This window comes from Drosophila miranda (assembly GCF_003369915.1).
Source record: "Drosophila miranda strain MSH22 chromosome Y unlocalized genomic scaffold, D.miranda_PacBio2.1 Contig_Y1_pilon, whole genome shotgun sequence".
Lineage (NCBI taxonomy): Eukaryota > Metazoa > Arthropoda > Insecta > Diptera > Drosophilidae > Drosophila > Drosophila miranda.
Window position 1 is genome coordinate 7,297,709 of NW_022881603.1, and position 26,394 is coordinate 7,324,102.

Sequence of the window (26,394 nt, forward strand, 5' to 3'; positions counted from 1 at the left end):
GTCCTTAGTTCCGCCTCTCCTCCCGGTTCTGGTCTCGGTCCCGGTCCTGGTTCTCCTCCGCTCTCCTCCGCTCTCTTGTTTAGTTTAGTTTTGTTTCGCCTCGTGGCTCATGACTCGTGTTGCATGTGGCATGTTTGTTTGCACTCAGCGGGAAGTGCTCGGGGGATATCAAACTTTAACACAGAATATTTTGTAACATGCCACGGGTCTGAAATTGAATATTTAATTTCTGCTTTGTCGCCAGTGCTTTGATACAAATTTTTTCGGAGGAGTGGGGTGGGGGACAGAGTGGGCCGTTAATTAAATTCCATTCCTCGCAAATATTTTAGACAGCTGATGCACAAAAGCGACTCAAATGCTTTGGCGGTTCTAGCACATGAAGAGTGAATTTTTTCATTATTTTCGGTGTCAAGTCGAAGCGTTGGTGAGGAATTTTATAACAAAAAAAAAAAGGAGAAGGAGAAGAACTTTGCTCATTTCGATATATTAGCTAGAGAAAAAGTTGACTATTTTTAAAAACTTTTGACTTTTAATGAGCTTTTGCTCCAGCTGTTGAAGTATGATTTAAATAAAAAGTCGAGCTGTTTTAAAAAAGAGGCAATTATGGTTAGATGTAGACCGACGTATGCGAATGTACAAATGTATATTGCAGTTTATTGATAGGCAAAAGCGAAAGTGTGTATGTTGGTATGTGTGGGAACGAACGATGAACGATGAACAAGCAAGCGCACCGAATGGTCCGTGCCCTAACGAAAAAGCGCGAGAAAGGGAGAGCGCTACAGCAGCTCGCTTGGGCTGCAGCTAAGCCGAGAGCGAACGATAGTTAGAGCGCGAGAGAACTGCATATACGAAGAGGGTGGGCAGAGGGGCGAGAGAACGGTTATGCGGCTAAACAAACAAGCAGTGGGCACTGCAAGCAGCACTCTGCACCACTGGATATTATTTCAGGAGTTTGTTGACTAATATCGGGCTACGAAAGCCTACAGCCTATTCCCAGTTTTTGTTTTCATATTTTCCACCCATATTTTCCCATTAAAAAACAAAAGGAGAAGCCATTCTTTTCTGTTCTTTTCCCTCTCACTGCCATTTGCCCATCGCTTGAGCCTTCCGGCTCTTACCCCGTCGCCCACTTGATGCCACTTAATTAAATTGGATGCTTCACAGAAAAAGAAAAAAGAACTCAACGGCACCGAAAAAAAAACGAAGCGAAAATCCAACGAAAAGTCCATGCCACTGTTTCAACACTTAATCATTAAGATTCAAAGCCCCAGAAAGAGAACGAGCGAATAAGCTCAGAGTACGAGTCCGAGTTGTATAGTGAAAAAAATCGAAGTAAACATGGAATGTGGAAACTTTTAATTGCCGTTCTATGTAGATGTGTAGGAGTATATGTAGAGTATATTATAATAAAATCAAATATGCCAGTACTGCGGCATCAATTTTAAGCTGATTAGATGCAAATGGCTGTGATAAAGATAAAAATACCGAATCAATATCAAACTATGTTGCCAGCCTACGAGAATGACACTTCAAAACAAACTACAGAACGGAAGAGGAAAAAAAATAAAATGGCAAATCCCGAGCAGATTTGATGTTATTTTTATGTTCAAACTAGGGGCCGACGGATGGGGAGGGAGAGTGTGACGACGGAGCACACAAAAGTCTTATTTATTCATGGGCACGGAGGAAGTACTGATGTGGACGTCAGCAGGAGTCAGCAACTAAGATGTGTACCGCCCCCACTGGATGCGGGGAAATACTTCTTTTACGAGCACTATCGAAATATGTCCCAGATTTTGATGGCCCTGGCAACACACCTGCGTATCGTAAGCCCGGACACCGGACATCCCACTCGCAGTGAAGCGACGGCTAAATTCAAAATTCCATCTCACTTAGTAGTCGATTTAAACAAATATATATATTTAATACCCCAAGCCCAAAGTCCAAAGAAAGAATTACCTTTTGCTCTCCTTTGAGAATGCTCAGCACAGAACTCGGGCAAACTATTGGCTCGCTTTACTTCACAATCTTTCAAATATTCTCAATGGCGCGCACTTTCCTTTTCTGGGAGTTATGGGGCTTGCTTTCCGAAGGGAACCTATTGAACCGAACGCTTCGCTGGATTTGTGAAACTGGCCTCGTTTGAGCCTGTGAATTTGATTAAAAACGTATATCGTGTGGCTCTGTTAGCACTCTTCGGGCCAATGTTAACTGCCGTTGACTGAGAAACGTTGAGGAAACCCGGCCGAAAGTAGGTCTCCTCGAAGGAACGAGTGGGAATTTACTTGGAACACTTTGAGTGAAGTTCTGAACAGCTTTTCCCCAGATATAAATCCTCTTAAGCTTGGGAGAGCTTTGACAGAAAGTTTCCAGTATTTATTTGAATGCAAAAATCGATGCTATAAATACCTGTTGTTGTTTTTATACCCGATACTCAAAATGAGTATTGGGGTATATTAGATTTGTGGTAAAAGTGGATGTGTGTAACGTCCAGAAGGAATCGTTTCCGACCCCATAAAGTATATATATTCTTGATCAGCATCAATAGCCGAGTCGATTGAGCCATGTCTGTCTGTCCGTCTGTCCGTCCGTCCGTCTGTCCGTCTGTCCGTCCGTCCGTCTGTCCGTCTGTCCGTCCCCTTCAGCGCCTAGTGCTCAAAGACTATAAGAGCGAGAGCAACGATGTTTTGGATCCAGACTTCTGTGATATGTCACTGCTACAAAAATATTTCAAAACTTCGCCCCGCCCACTTCCGCCCCCACAAAGGACGAAAATCTGTGGCATCCACAATTTTAAAGATATGAGACAACCAGAAACGTAGAATTGTAGAGAATGACCATATCTTTAAGACTGCGGAATCTGAATTGGATCGTATCATTATTATAGCCAGCATCAAGAAAACAATTTCATTTTTTCTCGCCCTGTCTCTCTCTAACACACACGTAGCATAGGCGGCTTTGCTTAGAGTAAAACATTAGCGCCTAGATCTCAGAGACTACAAAAGCTAGAGCAACCAAATTTGGTATCAACACTCCTAATATATCGGACCGAGACGAGTTTGTTTCAAAATTTCGCCACACCCCCTTCCGCCCCCGCAAAGGACGAAAATCTGGGGATATTCAAAAATCTCAGAGACTATTAAGGCTAGAGTAACCAAATTTAGTATCCGCACTCCTGTTAGATCTTTCTATAAAACGTGTATCTCAAAATTCCGCCCCACCCCCTTCCGCCCACACAAAGGACGAAAATCTGTTGCATCCACAATATTGCACATTCGAGAAAACTAAAAACGCAGAATCATAGATAATGACCATATTTATCAGATTGCTGAATCTGGATCAGATCAGATCATTTTTATAGCCAATAGGAACAAATCAATTTGCAGTGGCTACGCAGCGCCCGACGTCACGCTCAGACTGATTTTCTGTCTCTCTCGCACGTACTCTTTGTCGTGTCTTTTAATATTAGCGGCGTCTGCCGGAGGAGAGCCATACTGACTTAGTACCGGGTATAACCGTAGAGTTGCGGTGTCCGCAGCAACTCACAACGTTCCCCCTCGTTTGAAATTGATTGTTGATTTTGGTAAAATGTTAAATGCCAATAATTACCTGTAAATAAATAAATCATATGGAAATCAGTTGACAACATAAAGGTTAGCCGCTCATCGGAACACACACACTGAACACACAAATAACGATTAATAGTTGTGTAACAAAGGGATGTTAAAGATACGATACGATACGATACGGTACATAGGAAGGAATAGCAAGGCAAGCTTTGGTTAGTTATGGAAGAGAGTAGGTGAGAGAGCGAAAGCTTTCACGGGAGCTTTCTCGCTTCGGAAAAGTGTTGCCAGCTAGAAGCTAAATTTTGAATTTCAAAAATAGCTTTTACAGCCCGTTCGGTAATTATTTAGAGGACAGAAAACATGCCAATTAATTATATTGTAATTTGATATATGTATGTATGTAGTTCAGAGTTAGAAAAGCTAAGGAAAAGGTGTACAAAACGTGCAAAGATCCTATACGTTGGCTACTTTAACAAAGAGTTCAACACTTTTGGTTAGTATTAACATCACAACTTCAACACATCGAGAACAGTAATAACAGCAACTAACACACAGATACATAACTACATATCTACATATGTATGTATGTATGTATGTATGTATGTAAGCCATATGTAACAGCACGTGCTCTCTAGCTAAGACAAATATTGGATAGACTTTCACTTGGTTGCTGCTATCGCCGGAAAAGCTCTAGCCACAACAGCGATAATCTTTGGCTAATTCGCACACACCGGTTGACGGACTGGTTGTTGGCTAAAACGAATTAACATCGAATTTAAAATCGAGATCCAAATTTTTCAACGGAAATTTCGACGGAATTTCTGGCTGCCATGGTGATGGTGGTGATGTGGTATGTGTATCTCCAACTCCGGTTCTGCGTCGGTTCAGGTTCGGGTTTCGTTTATTAATAGTTTTTGCAATCATTTATCAAATTTATGTGTAAGTAGAGATAAATACAGAAGAGAAACCATTAAAAAGACCATCAATAATATGGAAATTTATTATCTTTTAATATATATTTTGGTTTATGAGAATCGTATGCATTCAGTGAGCGAAAGAGTGAGGGCGAGTTGGAATTGCTTAATGAAGTAGGTGAATTAAATGTGTATTGAAGCAGAGTGAAAGTCAGGGAACAGATGCACATTCACAGTCACATTGACAAGACACACGCAATCATAAATGTTAGAAATGAATATCCGGCGTATACCCAATATTTGCTTCTACCACTCAATTTTCTCCAAACACGCAGTCCCCCCCACCCTCGCCCACTCTTCCACCCCATCAGCACTCCGGCAATATCATAAATTTTCAGCTAATTTCCCGCACACAAAACTTTTTATACCCGATACTCAAAATGAGTATTGGGGTATATTAGATTTGTGGTAAAAGTGGATGTGTGTAACGTCCAGAAGGAATCGTTTCCGACCCCATAAAGTATATATATTCTTGATCAGCATCAATAGCCGAGTCGATTGAGCCCTGTCTGTCTGTCCGTCCGTCCGTCTGTCCGTCTGTCCGTCCCCTTCAGCGCCTAGTGCTCAAAGACTATAAGAGCTAGAGCAACGATGTTTTGGATCCAGACTTCTGTGATATGTCACTGCTACAAAAATATTTCAAAACTTCGCCCCGCCCACTTCCGCCCCCACAAAGGACGAAAATCTGTGGCATCCACAATTTTAAAGATATGAGAAAACCAAAAACGTAGAATTGTAGAGAATAACCATATCTTTAAGACTGCGGAATCTGAATTGGATCGTATTATTATTATAGCCAGCATCAAGAAAACAATTTCATTTTTCTCGCCCTGTCTCTCTCTAACACACACGTAGCATAGGCGGCTTTGCTTAGAGTAAAATCCCCCCCCCCCCCCCCCCCCGGACCAGACGAAAATCTGGGGATATTCAAAAATCTCAGAGACTATTAAGGCTAGAGTAACCAAATTTGGTATCCGCACTCCTGTTAGATCTTACTATAAAACGTGTATCTCAAAATTTCGCCCTACCCCTTTCCGCCCACACAAAGAACGAAAATCTGTTGCATCCACAATATTGCACATTCGAGAAAACTAAAAACGCAGAATCATAGATAATGACCATATCTATCAGATTGCTGAATCTGGATCAGATCAGATCATTTTTATAGCGAATAGTAACAAATCAATTTGCAGTGGCTACGCAGCGCCCGACGTCACGCTCAGACTGATTTTCTGTCTCTCTCGCACGCACTCTTTGTCGTGTCGTTTAATATTAGCGGCGTCTGCCGGAGGAGAGCCCCACTGACTTAGTATCGGGTATAACCGTAGAGTTGCGGTGTCCGCAGCAACTCACAACGTTCCCCCTCGTTAATCATATAAATAGCAATAAAGTGCGAGTCCTTGGGGAGCGCGAAAAGTTTCCCAGTCGAGAGAGGCTACAAATAGTGCGGCAAAGGCACAATGGAGGAATGAAATCGGAAGTCAAGTCTTTGCCATTTGGCTTATGAGTGTCTGGGAAGTGAAGTGCTCTCCTCAGCTCCTGGGGAAGATTTGTAATAAAGAAATCCTGAAGTGGAGTTTCCAAAGTTGAGCCCGAGCCAAGTATCCAAGAAAAGTTTGAGTACCTGACAAGTGGATTTGCTAACTGAATAATGAATTATGAAATTCCTATTGTCACAGTAAAAAGGTTTGGAAAAGGAAAGGCATGCGCGGGATATTTCCTAGATCCAAATATGTTCCAAACTCCTATGGACTAATGGGAAAACAAGTACAGTGGTGCTCATACACTTAAGCCACAAGAACTACACCAAGAATTTAAGCGAATATCAAGAAAAGTTTTTATTTTACAGCTCCCATTTTTTGTCTCAAATTAGTTCTATATGTCAGTGTTTTAATACAACAACAACCAAGTTATGAAAATATATAGTCAGCGAAATAATTAAAAAATCTGAAATCATCTCCAAAATATCCTGCTCATATACTTAAGCCACCTCAAAAAAAATGGTTAAAAAAGTTAAAATTTGCCCAGTATTCCTAGTATTTTTAATAAAACTACTTTAATATTTAGTAGGATGACCTTTCTGCTTAAGAAAAGTGGACCAACGCCTTGGTATTGAATCTACAGGACGTGCGCACTGTTGAGGGGTGATTTTCCTCCATTCTTCCTGTAAAATTCGACACAAATCCTTTTGATTGCTGGTTTTTTTTGGGCAACGACTTGGTTTAGAATTCCCCACAAGTTCTCTATAGGGTTCTGGTCGGAACTCTGCGGAGGCCATTACAAAACATTGATTCCCTCTTGGTTAACCCACGACTTGACTATTCTGCAGCAATGTATCGGGTCGTTGTCCTGTTAAAATATCCAGGCAAGTGGCAAATTATCGGCATGTTCTCCAGATAATGTGTTACTCAGAATGTCTATCTACATTTCGGCATTCATAATACTTTGAATCTTCACTAGGGCACCTTTTATTAAAAATACTAGGAATACTGGGAAAATTTTAACTTTTTTAACCATTCTTTTTGAGGTGGCTTAAGTATATGAGCAGGATATTTTGGAGATGATTTCAGATTTTTTAATTATTTCGCTGACTATATATTTTCATAACTTGGTTGTTGTTGTATTAAAACACTGACATATAGAACTAATTTGAGACAAAAAATGGGAGCTGTAAAATAAAAACTTTTCTTGATATTCGCTTAAATTCTTGGTGTAGTTCTTGTGGCTTAAGTGTATGAGCACCACTGTATGTAAATTGGGAAACAGTGTATTCTCCTAAACCTCTTTTAGTTCTGCCTTTTCTGGCCACACAAAAATGGGAGTTAGACTTTTATAGTTTCTCCATTCATTTGCCACTCTAGTCTGCAAACAAGTTTTCCCATCGTCTTGTCCAATAAATTTCGAAACAGTATCGATTATATGATTATGTATAAGTTTGCCTGCGGCCAGGCTTTAGAAATTTCATTATGGAATCAGCTTGGGCTCCAGCCATATGCATTTCCCTGTCCTGTTCTAGCCGCCAGTCAAAAACATAAAAGCATTTTGAGCCAAGCTGCCAATGACACGGCCCAAGTATACACTCACAGACGCACACTCACACACACAAAGGACAAAGTAAAGTCTGCTTAAAGTTAGACATCGCATAGACAGACATCGGCCTGGCCTGCCCCAACTTGTTTCCCCCAAAACTTTTAATCAGCCTCAAAAAAGAACAGAAGGAAAGTTGTTGGCATCGCCTTCTTTTGGGCGCACAATTATAGTAGAATTTTCCATATAAAAAAAAACATAATCAACGTAATTGCATACGGAATATGGTATGCACAATGAAAAGAAGCCAAAATGGAAAGGCTTCAAGACCAAACACAAAGCCGGAAAAGAAAACGGTGGCGATATTCGACCTTTTGCTACCCTAAAACTTTGGGAAAACCGACAGGAAAACATAATTTGATGTGAGAGAGATAGCTTAAGAAGGAGGAAGAGAGAGAAAAAGTTGATGATGGTATAAAAAAATCTTATATCTTTGGCCCGTCAGGAAGCTCTACTTATCAGCCCCTCAGGGTATCAGAAGTTATTCCTAGGATACTCCAGTCGCTGCTTGAAAAGTCCAAAGGGAAGTTCATGATCGCAGTTGATGATATAACTTTCGTTTCTCCGAATGAAGCCAGGCAGAAAGTAGACCCAACGCAGACACCCCTCTCTCAAAGGCCTACCAGGAATGTTAAAATACTACAAAAGAGGGTTAAAGCGGCGCCAAGTTTATTGTTCGGGTGTCCCGCTGTATTGGTGTTATATGCTCGATTGAACCTTTATTGGGCATGGCTCGGTGTTTTTACTTCGTTTTTTTTTTTTTTTTGTTTCGTCTTCCTGTTGTGTACGGAGCGGCAGCGGCAGCGGAAGCAACAGCTCAGCTGCCAATACTGTTCAAACATGACGTATACGTATACGTAACATTCTACCCCCAATTACCGCTCGCCACACTTGCCCCAACGTTGTTAAGTAGAGAGCACACAGTATTTAATTAAATTTTGTATTCCCTGATTGTGGAGAATTTGTGCAAAAAACGTGGTATGAGATTCCAGTGGAGACTTGCCGCAAACTTATTGCTAGTACGCCAAGAAGAATGGCCGAAATCATCCAAAATAAGTGTGGCTATATACTATTAAAGGATTATAAATTATAAGAAAAAAGTGTAACAATTTTGATACGCTTTTAGTTTTTCGCTTTGGAGAATTGCTGTACTTATTATTTTGGGCAGCCCTTATTTATGATTTTAAGGTTTAATCGATCATAAAATATATATTTGAAATGAAAAATGCTTATGATAAACATTTTTATAGTCTATTGTAGGTTAGAAAACTAAAAGTAAATTTGATTTTTTAATTATGTTTATTAGAAAAGTTTCATAGGAGATGAAAGAAAGCTTATAAGCGTGTACTTATTATTTTGGCCAGTAGTGTATACATATACGGGTACATATGTGTATGTGTAATATCCATTATCATCTTTGAGCATAACAATGGATGGCACTTCGTAGAATTGTAGAGAATGACCATATCTTTAAGACTGCGGAATCTGAATTGGATCGTATTATTATTATAGCCAGCATCAAGAAAACAATTTCATTTTTTCTCGCCCTGTCTCTCTCTAACACACACGTAGCATAGGCGGCTTTGCTTAGAGTAAAATCCCCCCCCCCCCCCCCGGACCAGACGAAAATCTGGGGATATTCAAAAATCTCAGAGACTATTAAGGCTAGAGTAACCAAATTTGGTATCCGCACTCCTGTTAGATCTTACTATAAAACGTGTATCTCAAAATTTCGCCCTACCGCTTTCCGCCCACACAAAGAACGAAAATCTGTTGCATCCACAATATTGCACATTCGAGAAAACTAAAAACGCAGAATCATAGATAATGACCATATCTATCAGATTGCTGAATCTGGATCAGATCAGATCATTTTTATAGCGAATAGGAACAAATCAATTTGCAGTGGCTACGCAGCGCCCGACGTCACGCTCAGACTGATTTTCTGTCTCTCTCGCACGCACTCTTTGTCGTGTCGTTTAATATTAGCGGCGTCTGCCGGAGGAGAGCCCCACTGACTTAGTATCGGGTATAACCGTAGAGTTGCGGTGTCCGCAGCAACTCACAACGTTCCCCCTCGTTAATCATATAAATAGCAATAAAGTGCGAGTCCTTGGGGAGCGCGAAAAGTTTCCCAGTCGAGAGAGGCTACAAATAGTGCGGCAAAGGCACAATGGAGGAATGAAATCGGAAGTCAAGTCTTTGCCATTTGGCTTATGAGTGTCTGGGAAGTGAAGTGCTCTCCTCAGCTCCTGGGGAAGTTATGTAATAAAGAAATCCTGAAGTGGAGTTTCCAAAGTTGAGCCCGAGCCAAGTATCCAAGAAAAGTTTGAGTACCTGACAAGCGGATTTGCTAACTGAATAATGAATTATGAAATTCCTATTGTCACAGTAAAAAGGTTTGGAAAAGGAAAGGCATGCGCGGGATATTTCCTAGATCCAAAAATGTTCCAAACTCCTATGGACTAATGGGAAAACAAGTACAGTGGTGCTCATACACTTAAGCCACAAGAACTACACCAAGAATTTAAGCCAATATCAAGAAAAGTTTTTATTTTACAGCTCCCATTTTTTGTCTCAAATTAGTTCTATATGTCAGTGTTTTAATACAACAACAACCAAGTTATGAAAATATATAGTCAGCGAAATAATTAAAAAATCTGAAATCATCTCCAAAATATCCTGCTCATATACTTAAGCCACCTCAAAAAAAATGGTTAAAAAAGTTAAAATTTGCCCAGTATTCCTAGTATTTTTAATAAAACTACTTTAATATTTAGTAGGATGACCTTTCTGCTTAAGAAAAGTGGACCAACGCCTTGGTATTGAATCTACAGGACGTGCGCACCGTTGAGGGGTGATTTTCCTCCATTCTTCCTGTAAAATTCGACACAAATCCTTTTGATTGCTGGTTTTTTTTGGGCAACGACTTGGCTTAGAATTCCCCACAAGTTCTCTATAGGGTTCTGGTCGGAACTCTGCGGAGGCCATTACAAAACATTGATTCCCTCTTGGTTAACCCACGACTTGACTATCCTGCAGCAATGTATCGGGTCGTTGTCCTGTTAAAATATCCAGGCAAGTGGCAAATTATCGGCATGTTCTCCAGATAATGTGTTACTCAGAATGTCTATCTACATTTCGGCATTCATAATACTTTGAATCTTCACTAGGGCACCTTTTATTAAAAATACTAGGAATACTGGGAAAATTTTAACTTTTTTAACCATTTTTTTTGATGTGGCTTAAGTATATGAGCAGGATATTTTGGAGATGATTTCAGATTTTTTAATTATTTCGCTGACTATATATTTTCATAACTTGGTTGTTGTTGTATTAAAACACTGACATATAGAACTAATTTGAGACAAAAAATGGGAGCTGTAAAATAAAAACTTTTCTTGATATTCGCTTAAATTCTTGGTGTAGTTCTTGTGGCTTAAGTGTATGAGCACCACTGTATGTAAATTGGGAAACAGTGTATTCTCCTAAACCTCTTTTAGTTCTGCCTTTTCTGGCCACACAAAAATGGGAGTTAGACTTTTATAGTTTCTCCATTCATTTGCCACTCTAGTCTGCAAACAAGTTTTCCCATCGTCTTGTCCAATAAATTTCGAAACAGTATCGATTATATGATTATGGCTTTAGAAATTTCATTATGGAATCAGCTTGGGCTCCAGCCATATGCATTTCCCTGTCCTGTTCTAGCCGCCAGTCAAAAACATAAAAGCATTTTGAGCCAAGCTGCCAATGACACGGCCCAAGTATACACTCACAGACGCACACTCACACACACAAAGGACAAAGTAAAGTCTGCTTAAAGTTAGACATCGCATAGACAGACATCGGCCTGGCCTGCCCCAACTTGTTTCCCCCAAAACTTTTAATCAGCCTCAAAAAAGAACAGAAGGAAAGTTGTTGGCATCGCCTTCTTTTGGGCGCACAATTATAGTAGAATTTTCCATATAAAAAAAAACATAATCAACGTAATTGCATACGGAATATGGTATGCACAATGAAAAGAAGGCAAAATGGAAAGGCTTCAAGACCAAACACAAAGCCGGAAAAGAAAACGGTGGCGATATTCGACCTTTTGCTACCCTAAAACTTTGGGCAAACCGACAGGAAAACATAATTTGATGTGAGAGAGATAGCTTAAGAAGGAGGAAGAGAGAGAAAAAGTTGATGATGGTATACAAAAATCTTATATCTTTGGCCCGTCAGGAAGCTCTACTTATCAGCCCTCAGGGTATCAGAAGTTATTCCTAGGATACTCCAGTCGCTGCTTGAAAAGTCCAAAGGGATCATGATCGCAGTTGATGATATAACTTTCGTTTCTCCGAATGAAGCCAGGCAGAAAGTAGACCCAACGCAGACACCCCTCTCTCAAAGGCCTACCAGGAATGTTAAAATACTACAAAAGAGGGTTAAAGCGGCGCCAAGTTTATTGTTCGGGTGTCCCGCTGTATTGGTGTTATATGCTCGATTGAACCTTTATTGGGCATGGCTCGGTGTTTTTACTTCGTTTTTTTTTTTTTTTTTTTCGTCTTCCTGTTGTGTACGGAGCGGCAGCGGCAGCGGAAGCAACAGCTCAGCTGCCAATACTGTTCAAACATGACGTATACGTATACGTAACATTCTACCCCCAATTACCGCTCGCCACACTTGCCCCAACGTTGTTAAGTAGAGAGCACACAGTATTTAATTAAATTTTGTATTCCCTGATTGTGGAGAATTTGTGCAAAAAACGTGGTATGAGATTCCAGTGGAGACTTGCCGCAAACTTATTGCTAGTACGCCAAGAAGAATGGCCGAAATCATCCAAAATAAGTGTGGCTATATACTATTAAAGGATTATAAATTATAAGAAAAAAGTGTAACAATTTTGATACGCTTTTAGTTTTTCGCTTTGGAGAATTGCTGTACTTATTATTTTGGGCAGCCCTTATTTATGATTTTAAGGTTTAATCGATCATAAAATATATATTTGAAATGAAAAATGCTTATGATAAACATTTTTATAGTCTATTGTAGGTTAGAAAACTAAAAGTAAATTTGATTTTTTAATTATGTTTATTAGAAAAGTTTCATAGGAGATGAAAGAAAGCTTATAAGCGTGTACTTATTATTTTGGCCAGTAGTGTATACATATACGAGTACATATGTGTATGTGTAATATCCATTATCATCTTTGAGCATAACAATGGATGGCACTTCATAAGTCGCCAGTTCGGCTGCTCTGGGCCATTTTATTGGGTCGTTGGCTGTAGGATGAGGCATTGGCTTTGTGCAATTAGCCTTTATTTTGTGTGCTCTTGATTAGGACGCCGTGCGCCACATAAGTAGGGCAGACACAAAAGACATTTACAATTTGGAAAGCTCTTCACTGCTGCGTGCCTGAAATTGTTTTTCGAGCTATTTATGCTTGAACTCTTCCTTGGGGTTCAAACTAGTTTTTTTTGTTCCCGAAAAAGTTATTAATAAGAAATTCGAACCTATTTTGGGGAAACCTTGGCCCAATTTGAAACTGATATCAAGAACAGGGCAAAGGCCAAAGCAAGCAATCGGGTGGTTTGTATGTAATCAAAAACTTATCAATTTAGTGGGGCTCCCTAATGACGGAGTATTATGTTGTACCTACATACGAAATTATATTTACTGCCGTTTATTTATTTCCCAAACGAAAATATAAATATTTCATTTGCACGGAATACTAATGTTAAGCCGATGCGGCATAATCGCATCTAATTATTCACAGCCCAAACGAATTCCCTTCGCCTGTATGCGCCGTCCAGGATATCCCAGATATGCTCGTATCTGTATGAATACAAATTTTATGCGCATATATTTGCGTCAAGTGACAAATGCCAGACAAAAGAGAGCTCGGCGATGTGTCAGACTGTACTGATAGGCATCATAAATAATGTGAGGCACATCAATTGCTCTATAATAAATTTATAAACGATTCCCCAGAGCCGGCGTAACCAAATTCAGGAGGTTCTTCTGGCCAAGGAAATCTATGGAATTTCGCTCTGCTGGAAATGAAATATACTCTAGGGTGAACCATTACGATAAACCTATGAGAAATTGCTCCCCAAATAAAAGGGAAGTCCTACTTGTAATCTCCTTAGCTGGGGTTGCAAAAGTTCTAAAGAGAAAGTGTAAAAAGTAGGAAACTCAAAGACCAGAACGAGTAAAAGTTTGCTAGAAATTTGTTGAAGAAATAGAAAAAGAAAACAAAGAATACGTAGAGAAATGAATACAAGGACAAGCCAGCCAAGGCGAGTCCAAGGACAAGTAAAAGAAATACGAAATACGAGTGCCATTAATCCGCAAATCATTTTCATCCCAATAAGCGAAATCCAATCAGGGAACACAGACAGAGAGCCTCACAAAAAACCCAAAGGCAGCATCAACAGTCGTTGCGGAAATACTTTAACGTAACAGAGCAATGACAATACGAGTAATAACGAGTCAACCTGAACCAGGGAGCTTCGGCTTCGGATGGGATGGAGTCCCATCCGCCTTCGTGGAGTTCCAGAAAAATCTCAATTTATCTGTTTTAAAAGGCATTTTATCAGAGCATCCACACAGACATTAAGGCGGACGACCACGGACTCCCACAAGCACATACAGATATGCCATTAATGGCCCCTGCCGCTGCCCCTGCTCCAACCCCCTCACGAACAGTGGTATGCGTAATGTCAGCCATGGCGCCGACATTCTTTAGTCTGTAGTCGGACAAAAATATTAAATAACATTCGGGCACGCATCTGTGGCGCTTGGCCGGCACTTTAATGCGACCCGAGTGTCCAATTTTTTATGCATTTAGTTCGTGTATAAGTGCCGCACCTCTCTCCCTTTGACTGTTCATATTTGTGGGCAAGGCCACTGCCAAAAGAGAAGTATTTTTAGGCCAGACCAATCCTCTTCTCTGCCGAAAATTGATATTAATGCGTTGGGACCAACGTGGCGTATACGTGTTATTGATATAGCCTCCTGTGCGCACCAAATGGGCTGTAAGCGTTCTGCTAAATTTGAATTTTAATTTTTTTGACTTGTTCAATTTAATGTCCCTTCCTTCTACGTATGTATGCATGTATATATGTGTACATGTTGGTGTGAAAATACTTTATTGCCATGGATTTTCCGATCTATTGCTTTGTCATCTAACCATCCTTGGTCGTACCCGCATATTCTGAACAAACAGCTCATCAACTCAATGGAGGCACACCTCAGAGCGGGAATTGCGCTAATTACACTGACAAGAGCCACGCTCATCATAAACACGGACAGTGGCAGGACACGACAGACCGTCCACGACGCAACAAATACGCCCTGACCGACCACACCCTCAGAAGAACGAAAGCCAACAGTGTGCCTATATCAGGTGGAAATCATTTGTTCAATAAATCAAATTGACTCCTGTCGGCGGCGAGTAGAACACCGTATTTACTCTCAATTAGTTCAACATTAGCAAGACATTCCGCACAGCAAACAATTTGTGGATTCATTAAAGAAGAACGGCATCGCAGAGAGCCACACCTAGTATAAATTTCCATTTTCTAATTGAAAACGTTTTAGACTTGGCTCCAGAATAGGCAAAGAATTAATTAAAATTATGCAAATATTCACCATACGCCCCGTTGGGCGACAATCTTTTTGAGCTGCTGCAAATGGGGAGCATTTCTTTGAGTGAAATCTGCTTTTGATTAGCTTGAATGGGATAGAAGCCATTGCAAACCGTATAGCATATGGCTAGGAATTTAATACAACTGATAACTGACTAAGGACATTATTATGATATGCAGTAATCTTGGTTAACAGCACCTACCTAAATGAACAACGACTTTCCACTTAAGATCGTAAATTGTTCCCTGCAGAGCATCTCTTAGTCTCAATTGCCTCTCATTCACACGACCATGAGTACGGCTGGCTGTTTGGTTTAATTGCCTGTCTAGAGAAGCAACAACAATGGGCCAGGCGGAGCACAAACACTGGCTGGGACTTATTTGCATTTCACATTAGGCTGAGGCGGCTGAAAGCGGCTTTGTAGAGCTTAGCATGTCCTGACAGGGCCTAACCCATCTCTCCCGTTTATTTGGGCGTAGGCCACGCATGAGCTGACATCTCTATTCGCAATTTATACGCGTATCCTGCCGGGCCTATCCTCAATTGCCAGGTAATTGCGTCCGGGCGTGGCCCCGTCGTCGGCGAGTCCATAAAGATAGGGAATTAACATCGTCATCAGCATTTCCTAATTAGTTGACAGGCCACAAAAAATCCGAGTTGAGCAAACTCGGCAGCGCTAGCTCGGCCATTTGCGGATTTATGTTTTCAATTTATTGTCAGATGCAGCTAAAAGGAAGCTCGTAAAACGGCGAGGAGAGGAGCGGATTGGGGAGGGTAGGTGTGGAATGCTGTCTACGTGTTTGTAATATGAAATACATTTCTTGTTTGCCCAAAAAGTGGAGGCTGTTTTATGGTTGATTTGGGTTCCGCCTCGATTTTCTTTAGTTCGTTTTTATGCTTTATGCTGGGTTCTCCTGCTGCTCTTTTTTATGCCTCTGCAGTGGAATATCAAAAAGTTGTAGAGACAGACACAGAGAGAGAAAGGTTGCGAAAGTTTAGTACTTATAGTAAGCTCAATCACAAGGCCACAGAGGACTGGGAATGTCTGGCAAATATTTATAGAAAACCACTCAAGAAATGGAAAATTCGCAAGAAGTTTGAGATCTTCAGCAGCAACAGCAGGAGAAACTCACAGAAATGTATCGCAAATTTGCGTACATTATTTTCCTTGGAATCCTCCTTGAGATTGCTTCGACCTTAGCAACATCAAAGGCATTCATTCATCAATAACTAATTAGCCGAGGAAGCCCGTAATTGAGAACCATGAAAATTCTCAGCAGCAAAAGGAAATCGTTTCTTCGGAGGCCATTAAAATACACCAAAGCGTTGTGAAAAATGTAATTTTGGCATATTTAAAGCCACATCAGTACCAAGAAAAAGACTGACAAGGAATGCTGGAGCAGCAGCAGGAAAATTGCTAAGCAATAATCATAATTTGTGGCATTAACGGGGCGGAAGTTTCTGGGTAAGTTTGTACGTTTTCGCCAAAAAAACCCAGCCCCAATAAGGACCAGCGTTGATAAAGTGTCGCTAAACAATTTATCAGCACCACCACCCCACCCAGGGGAACTGGGCAGGGGAATGGGTGGTTAGCGGTGTGGAAAAGGCAGCCAAACACCCCTCTCCGCCACAGGGGAAAACGCGTTGCGGTAATTTATGAGTCATTCTCTGGAAACGTTGTGCGCTTTTTCATATTTTCATTATATCAGCAAAAAGCAAATAAACCCCAAAAAACTTATGAAAAAGAAAAAAGAAAATTGTTTGCGGTTCAGTCTCCCTCGTTTCGAGATTTGCAAATGGCACTAGCAGAACTTTTCACTCTTCTGAAGCGAGAAACAAGTTTATGAATTTATTCGGGGTTATTTTTAAATGAGTAAACGAATAAATTTGAAATGGTTTTAGTTTTCCCAAGAGAGAATAATAAAGGAATATCCACAAGGATTTCCATAAATTAAAGTTAATTAAATTACTCCCATAGAATTCCCAATTGGTTTTCTGCTATACAACCTCCACTTATGTTAACGTATGCTCATTTTATTATATTATTCTACACCTTATTCTCTCTGATCTTTCCTTGTTGACCACATTAAAAGCTTCTTTCCTTCACAGCCATGCACAGCCATAATCTCGAATGGTGCCCAGAAAAGTATGCTATGGAATATGTATTATTATGTTGGGTATATAGCCAGCCATAAAATTATATTCGGGCCACGATTATTAGATAACATAAGCGGGAAGATGAACTGCGATAATGTGCATTAGGAGAATCTTGGATCCTGGCCTTTGGCCGAGCCTCGCCTCAAGCCAAAAACGTGGAGCTATCAACGTGGCTGCTACTTAACTAAGCTAAGAATCTCACACAAATTTGCCATTGCCACATCAAATTCTGGCGTATGTAGTGGAGTGCAATGGAGTGCAGTGTATACAGTATACATATACGCATGCGTGTATGCTTTTTATATGCGTGTATAGTGGAACAATTTATATTTGCGACACCATTAAGCAGGGGGCGGCAAACTGTGATAGAGATGTGCTCACAGCATGTTGATCTAATAAATAATAATGAATCCCTGAACAAGGGATTTCGTTCAATGCTCACACACACACAAACAGCACGCAGGCACACACACAGAGAATGTTGAATAGGTTTAGTTATGAATGTATTGCGTATTGAGGATTAGTGAAGGAAGTTGAAAGCGCCCCAGCCTTACCTTCGTCCTCGTCGTCGTCGAGTTCCGTGATTGCCGCCTTATCGAAGGGACGTTCAATGCAATTTGTTGCTTCGGATGAGGCGCCTCCTCCACCGGCGCCGACGTTCGGCGCCTTGGCATCGCCATTGGAGGTAATTGAATTTGATTTGGCGTGATTTGTATGTTTGTTTGAGGACTTTGCGGAGGACTGGAGACCTTCGTTCTCCATTTGCGGGGCACTCGGCTCCGGCTCCCCGTTGCTGACCGCGTCGATGGCGGCGCCATCCTTCGTCTTCAGTTCCTGACTGGTGTTGCAGCCCATTATATTTGATTTGATTTTAAGTCACTTGTATTGGTGGGGTCTCTATAATTCCAGTTGGCCTAGGTTACCAAATGCCTTTTGTTTAATAAATCGCTCACACAAGCGCGCACTCAGACTCACACTCACTCGCACACACACACACACGCAGTCGCACTCTCACTCACACAGGGGAAACAACTTATTAAGGTTTACTTGTTGTTTGTATTTCTATACTTTTGTATTTTTTGTGTATTTTTTGTTTATTTAATGGGCAATTTGCACTGTAACGTTCACGAGTAGAAACCTTTTCGCATAAAGTTGTTAGAAAAATATGGTGTGGATATTTCCAAATTTACTTTCAATATTTTGAATGTCTATAAGAACAGTTAGAACGAGGGGGAACGTTGTGAGTTGCTGCGGACACCGCAACTCTACAGTTATACCCGATACTAAGTCAGTATGGCTCTCCTCCGGCAGACGCTGCTAATATTAAACGACACGACAAAGAGTGCGTGCGAGAGAGACAGAAAATCAGTCTGAGCGTGACGTCGGGCGCTGCGTAGCCAGTGCAAATTGATTTGTTCCTTTTGATCTGGTCCAGATTCAGCAATCTGATAGATATGGTCGTTATCTATGATTCTGTGTTTTTAGTTTTCTCGAATGTGCAATATTGTGGATGCAACAGATTTTCGTCCTTTGTGGGGGCGGAAGAGGGTGGGGCGAAATTCTGAGATATACGTTTTATAGTGAGATCTAACAGAAGTGCGGATACCAAATTTAGTTACTCTAGCCTTAATAGTCTCGGAGATTTGTGGATGCCCCAGATTTTCGTCCTTTGCGGGGGCGGAAGGGGGTGTGGCGAAATTTGGACACGATACGGTCAAGGTCCGATATCACAGGAGTGTGCATACCAAATTTGGTTGCTCTGGCTCTTATAGGTTCTGAGATCCTTGAACTCATATTTTGCAATTGGCAAAACCGACCATGAAACCTGTGTGTTAGAGAGAGACAGAGCGAGAAAGAATGAAATTGTTTTCTTGATTCTGGCTATAATAGTTATACGATCTGGTTGAGATCTTACATTCTAAAACATATAGTCATCCTCTATGATTCTGCGTTTTTGGTTTTATCGTATCTTTAAAAATGTAGATGCCACAGATTTTCGTCCTTTGTGGGGGCGGGGCGAAGTTTTGAAATATTTTTGTAGCAGTGACATATCACAGAAGTCTGGATACAAAACATCGTTGATCTAGCTCTTATAGTCTTTGAGCACTAGGCGCTGAAGGGGACGGACAGACGGACGCACGGACAGACGGACAGACGGACAGACAGACATGGCTCAATCGACTCGGCTAGTGATGCTGATCAAGAATATATATACTTTATGGGGTCGGAAACGATTCCTTCTGGACGTTACACACATCCACTTTTTCCACAAATCTAATACACCCCAATACTCATTTTGAGTATCGGGTATAAAAAGGTGCACAACCACAGATTACCAGCCAGGGACTTCCAACGGAAACGGAAACCAGACTCGCTCACAGACTCGCTGACTGACTCACTGACTGTCTCTGGCACAAGCTCAGGCACGACTGACAAATGCCAGCGACACTTCAACACTAAGAATGGCCGGGACCCCAGTGCCTGCCATCCTGCAGGAGCGGAGCAGCAGCAGCAGCAGCAACTCGGAGCTCAACAATCGCTTCCCGGCCGTCGACGACACACAAAACCAGGCGAGTGACAGAGAGAGTGCCCGAGAGAGAGCGAAGCTCTCTGTCTCACAGTGCTGACAGTGAGCAGAGCTTATCGAAAAAAGGTCTGAAATATTCACCGGGAGTGGAAATCGTAGATACATTTTGGCATTACTATGTATATCTTTGATTTAAATATATTTCATGATTAAACTAAGTGTATTTCATATTTGTTTGTTCCAATAAGTGTGTGTTATCAGGCACGACGGCAGCTTGGACCGGGGGTGGAATCGAAACTGATTCTAACTTACCTGCTAAGATAACGGTGATCGTAACGGATCGTAAGAGCGCCCACAACCGAGAGAACGAGAGCGAGGCAGAGGGCGAAGTAACAGGCTGTTAACTGAGCGCGGTGCCCAGCAGCAATAACAAGCTGTTACAGCTGTTACCCTGAACAAACCGAGAGCGAGGCAGAGGGCGACTGTTAACTGACTGTTAAATAAGCGCGGTATCCAGCAGCTATAACAGGCTGTTAGCATGGTCCCTGTTACAGCTGTTACCCTGAACAAACCGAGAGCGAGGCAGAGGGCGATGTAACAGACTGTTAACTGAGCGCGGTGCCCAGCAGCAATAACAGGCTGTTAGCCTCGGGTGCTAACAGCGCGGTTGCCCTGTTACAGCTGCTACCCGGAAACAATATGGTTTTTATATTCAGAGTGAATATGTTTCGATTAAAATATTCATATAACTTTTAAGAAAATGAATTCAAATGTGTGTATGTTTGTATCTATAAACCGAATACTTAATTTAAATATGGTTTTGTTTCTTGTTGTGTAAAAATAGAGTCGTTGCCAATTTGTGTTCGTTGGAAGGTAAGGAATTCCAATGCAATATTATATGGTATATGTACTGTTGTTCCTGCTGTTTTCCTGCTTAAGTTTTCGCCTTCCATTCAACCACTGTGCGGGCTAAAAAATAACCAAATCTGAGAGCAGGCGAGTGAGCTAAAGAGAGCATGCTCTGAGTGCTGCTTTGGCTGAAAACTTTTTCGCAAATAAACAAACCGACAACAAAAGCCGACAGTCGACAGGGGCACACACACACACACAAACAAAATCATACACCCAGAAACCCCTAAGAGTGGGCCACAAAAACCCTTGCGGCAGCAACAGAATCCGAAGAGCAACAGCAGCCGGGCATTGTCAAAGGCAATGGCATCATCAGCATGGAAGCTACGGTCACACCCCCACTCGGGCAGGCCCAGCCGTGAACAGCTGAATGGTTGAATGGCAGAAGGAAGGACCCTGGCAAATACAATGCTACAAAGGGGCAACCTCATCCATAAAGATATCAATGAATACGTTCTTGTGTTGCTTCTTGGCTTCTCATTTGGCCAGATAGCAATTCATAAAACTAACTGTTTTCCCCTACCTCTGCTCCATCTCCTCCCTCGGCTGTCACTAGCGGTCTTCTTCCCTCTTTTCTGGGCTTCTGTGTGTTTATTTTTGGCTTCGTCTGTTTTGGCTTTTAGGAAGCTGCCTCTTCGACTCCAATCTTACACAGAAATGCTGGCTTTCTGTCTCTCTGTCTGTCTGCCTGAGTGTTTCTGGGGAACTAGCAAATGAATTGGTAAGCCTGTATTGTGGTTGGTTTCTTTCCATCCCTCTCTCTGCATCACCATCTCTCTATCCACCTCCCTATCCTCTATTCCTACATCTCCATCTATACACGAGTATTTCCCTATCCCAGGCCTCCTTTATGGCTGCTCTAAGCACACAGGGTACCGTGGCCATAAAGGAAAGTGCGTTCCGGCTAGTTGAAATAGAGGATTAGTTAGTTGAAGAGAGAATTAGGCCCACGAAAACTCGTATGTATAATCGTAAAAACAGAGAGAGAGAAGTAACCCCTGTCATGCGTAATTTTAATCAAAAATGGAGGCACATTCGCATGCACATATTCAAATTGTCTTTTAAATAAGAAATGCGGTACCAATTTAATCCGAAATTCAGCGGAGAACACCCTGTATGGAAATGGAAATATTTACCAATTACAGCTGCATTCTTTAAAGTGCAAAATATAATAACAACGAACTAACTACGAATGAACAAAAAACAAATGTAAATAAATCCCTTAATATGAATTAAATTATATGCAACAGTAAGGATGGGTAAAAAGTTAATATAATCTTTGTTTGAGATGCCAAGCTTTTTTGGCACCTATGTGTTTCAAAAATGAAAAGAGATTTCGGGTTAAACTTTATAATTCGTATTTAATCTTGGTGGCTTAGCGGAAGCCGATTGCTTGCTATTGCCAGATAAACCTTATGCGAGATCGATATGCAACCAATGCGCAGAGGGGTTAGCATAGAACTAAACTATAGACGACGGCGTTAGATCAAAGTGATTGCCGAAGTGGCGGCAGCAGATCAAAGTAGTTGCCGAAGTGCCGGCGGCAGAGAGCCCCTTTAGCGGGAGAGCGCAGCAGCTCTGCAGAACGTCAACGTTTTACAACATAGGCGGCTCTCTCTGCTCATACAATAATAATGTTAAAGTTACGGTTATTCTTCAGCGGCTGGCCCGAACATACTCCCCCCGTTGGGAGCTAGTCTCTCAACAGATTCCTTAAGGGGCAGCAAACATAGCCGAGTGACGGCCCTCCTGATGTTTCCTGAGGATGTCTTCTTCTTTGGTATTCAACCCAGCCTCCACACAATTCTCGACTTCCCAAAACATACGAAGAGTTTTATCCAACCTTGCTTCCATCTCAGCTATCGAATCTGGACAATTGTGCGTAGCCAAAAACGCCGAGCTTGATACCTTCTGTCCACCGCCAGATACGATCCACCCAAGCCGGGTCTTCTGCAGAAGAGGCAGTCCATCGGTGAGTTTGATTTGCCCTACGCAGAGGAGATCATAAAAAACGCTCGCACCAATGAGAAGATCAACCCGTTGAGGATTGAAAAATGCAGGATCAGCGAGCTGAATGTTAGATGGAATACGCCAATCGGATACATTTACTGTCATACTTGGTTGAGAATCGGTAATCGTGGGGGCGATGAGAGCAGTAAGTGTAGTTGTGTAAGCAGAGGTGCGAGAATGCATACAAATGCTTATGGTGGATCCCTCAGTAGAAACGCTGGTATCGCCTAGCCCAGACACAAGTGCAGACGTTTGAGTTCTCCTAAGCTGAAGCTGCTGGGCGAACCTGGATGTGACGAGATGCAGCTGCGATCCTGAATCTAAGATGGCACGACAAGGAACTAAAACGCCAGACCGATTCTTTACGAGAACCACGGCTGTAGCCAGAAGCACGACATCAGAGTGAAGACCTTGGGCAGCAAGAGAGGTAGACGAAGGTAGAGACGAGCTGCTAGCAGAATTTTGAGCAACGGAAAGAGTGTCCGGTTGAACGGCCAGATCGGGAGGAGTAATACCTGGGCAGACTTGTGTTGTGGGCTGTATACTATCGAAGTGCAACAAACTATGATGCCTACCGCCGCATACTCGACATTTTCCACTATTGCATGCACGGGTCCGGTGCCCCGGCTTTAGGCAATTGAAGCTTAGGGAAAGCTTCTTCACTTCTTTGTGGCGCAGCAACGGTGAGAGATTTCCGAATATCTTGCACGAGTATATTCCATGGCCCGCTGAGTGGCAAAAGACGCATACAGACGGGTCGGCGGAAGAGTTGGAAGCTACAAACGTTTTCTTAACCTGCGTATAGGAATGGTTTTTTCCCACCTGATCGCTACTAGCGTGTGTCGCTGTAGCATATTCCAACCGCTCCATTTTCTGGCAGCGTTGCTGCAAGAATTCGAAGAATTCCTCTGCGGTAGGTATAGCATCCGACGATGTGTGCTCCTCCCATTTGGTTTGCGTCTTCGAATCCAACTTCTGCAGCAGCATGTTGATGACCATGAATCCTGAAATCTCCTCAGCAGTTCCCAATGTCTGGAACGCTCGCATGTGTAAATTGACTGCATCCGAAAACTCCCGAAGCCTTTTAGCAGAAGGCGAGTCTACCCTCTTTAGCCCAAGAATCTTCTTGATGTGTGCCTGGTAAACAAGTCTTTTGTTATTAAAGCGTTTATTAAGTATATCCAGAGCCGCACGATAATTGGCACTGGAGAGCTCTAACGATCGAACCGAATCCAAAGCCGCATCAGCGAGGCAAGAGCGATGGTGCTGGAATTTCTCGATGTCACTGAGATCCGCATCCGCTTCAATCACCGATTTGAACATTGCCATAAAATCCGAGAACTCGACTTATCCACCAGAAAATTTAGGCACCTTCAGCTCAGGAAGTCGCTGCTGGTGAGCCATGATGATGGTACTATGTCCGGAATGACTTGGCAGAGTCGTAGAATGGGCAGCGGCGTGTGACTGGCTTACTTCAACAGCAGCCAGCAACTCAGCTTTCAACGATATGAAAAGAGTATCGAAGATTTCGCGCAGCTCACTCCCAATCTCGTTTTGATCGAGAGCCTCCAACTCATTATGGGCCTTATTAAATTCCTCTCGAATTTCTGCCAACATATCAAGGCGCACCTCGACTTCCGCGGCGGTCAGCTTATCGATTTTATTCCCCGCGAAGGATTCGCCAAGCCTGTGCAATCGATCATATAATGACTGACTTTTACGCTTATACAGACTCAGTCTGGAATCAGCCACCACAATATTTCCGCCCGCGCCTGTATTCGGATCGTTGTCCATGTTAACCGTTGTGCAATTCTACACAACAACTGAAAATGAAATACCGCTTAAGCGACGATGTATAGACGCGAGAGCGAGAATGCAAGACACGAAAAGCAGAACTTTTCACTCTTCTGAAGCGAGAAACAAGTTTATGAATTTATTCGGGGTTATTTTTAAATGAGTAAACGAATAAATTTGAAATGGTTTTAGTTTTCCCAAGAGAGAATAATAAAGGAATATCCACAAGGATTTCCATAAATTAAAGTTAATTAAATTACTCCCATAGAATTCCCAATTGGGTGTCTGCTAAACAAGATCCACTTATGTTAACGTATGCTCATTTTATTATATTATTCTACACCTTATTCTCTCTGATCTTTCCTTGCTGACCACATTAAAAGCTTCTTTCCTTCACAGCCATGCACAGCCATAATCTCGAATGGTGCCCAGAAAAGTATGCTATGGAATATGTATTATTATGTTGGGTATATAGCCAGCCATAAAATTATATTCGGGCCACGATTATTAGATAACATAAGCGGGAAGATGAACTGCGATAATGTGCATTAGGAGAATCTTGGATCCTGGCCTTTGGCCGAGCCTCGCCTCAAGCCAAAAACGTGGAGCTATCAACGTGGCTGCTACTTAACTAAGCTAAGAATCTCACACAAATTTGCCATTGCCACATCAAATTCTGGCGTATGTAGTGGAGTGTAATGGAGTGCAGTGTATACAGTATACATATACGCATGCGTGTATGCTTTTTATATGCGTGTATAGTGGAACAATTTATATTTGCGACACCATTAAGCAGGGGGCGGCAAACTGTGATAGAGATGTGCTCACAGCATGTTGATCTAATAAATAATATTGAATCCCCTGAACAAGGGATTTCGTTCAATGCTCACACACACACAAACAGCACGCAGGCACACACACAGAGAATGTTGAATAGGTTTAGTTATGAATGTATTGCGTATTGAGGATTAGTGAAGGAAGTTGAAAGCGCCCCAGCCTTACCTTCGTCCTCGTCGTCGTCGAGTTCCGTGATTGCCGCCTTATCGAAGGGACGATCAATGCAATTTGTTGCTTCGGATGAGGCGCCTCCTCCACCGGCGCCGACGTTCGGCGCCTTGGCATCGCCATTGGAGGTAATTGAATTTGATTTGGCGTGATTTGTATGTTTGTTTGAGGACTTTGCGGAGGACTGGAGACCTTCGTTCTCCATTTGCGGGGCACTCGGCTCCGGCTCCCCGTTGCTGACCGCGTCGATGGCGGCGCCATCCTTCGTCTTCAGTTCCTGACTGGTGTTGCAGCCCATTATATTTGATTTGATTTTAAGTCACTTGTATTGGTGGGGTCTCTATAATTCCAGTTGGCCTAGGTTACCAAATGCCTTTTGTTTAATAAATCGCTCACACAAGCGCGCACTCAGACTCACACTCACTCGCACACACACACACACGCAGTCGCACTCTCACTCACACAGGGGAAACAACTTATTAAGGTTTACTTGTTGTTTGTATTTCTATACTTTTGTATTTTTTGTTTATTTAATGGGCAATTTGCACTGTAACGTTCACGAGTAGAAACCTTTTCGCATAAAGTTGTTAGAAAAATATGGTGTGGATATTTCCAAATTTACTTTCAATATTTTGAATGTCTATAAGAACAGTTAGAACGAGGGGGAACGTTGTGAGTTGCTGCGGACACCGCAACTCTACAGTTATACCCGATACTAAGTCAGTATGGC

General features: G+C 42.0%; 2 protein-coding genes across 4 annotated transcripts in view; both read right to left on the reverse strand.

Annotated features, from left to right (window-relative positions):
- LOC108158199 overlaps positions 1–18,661 on the reverse strand; it is a 45,188-nt gene extending 26,527 nt beyond the window's left edge. Inside the window, exons 1-2 of one of the 3 annotated variants that reach the window (XM_017290420.2) lie at positions 17,974–18,661; positions 4,313–4,443 (exon numbers count right to left, since the gene is read on the reverse strand). In XM_017290420.2, coding sequence (XP_017145909.2) covers positions 4,367–4,443; positions 17,974–18,274 — 378 coding nt within the window. In that variant the 5' untranslated portion in view covers positions 18,275–18,661 and the 3' untranslated portion in view covers positions 4,313–4,366. Of the gene's footprint in view, positions 1–1,959; positions 2,200–4,312; positions 4,444–17,973 lie in introns of those variants that run through there. The other 2 variants (XM_017290418.2, XM_017290421.2) reach the window with 2 other exon arrangements.
- Positions 18,662–24,764: 6,103 nt separating this feature from the next.
- LOC117190396 lies at positions 24,765–25,962 on the reverse strand. Its single transcript, XM_033395473.1, has 2 exons — positions 25,662–25,962; positions 24,765–24,772 (listed from the first exon to the last, which is right to left on the reverse strand). The coding sequence occupies exons 1-2, from the start codon at positions 25,960–25,962 to the stop codon at positions 24,765–24,767; spliced, it is 309 nt and encodes a 102-aa protein (XP_033251364.1).
- Positions 25,963–26,394: the final 432 nt, after the last annotated feature.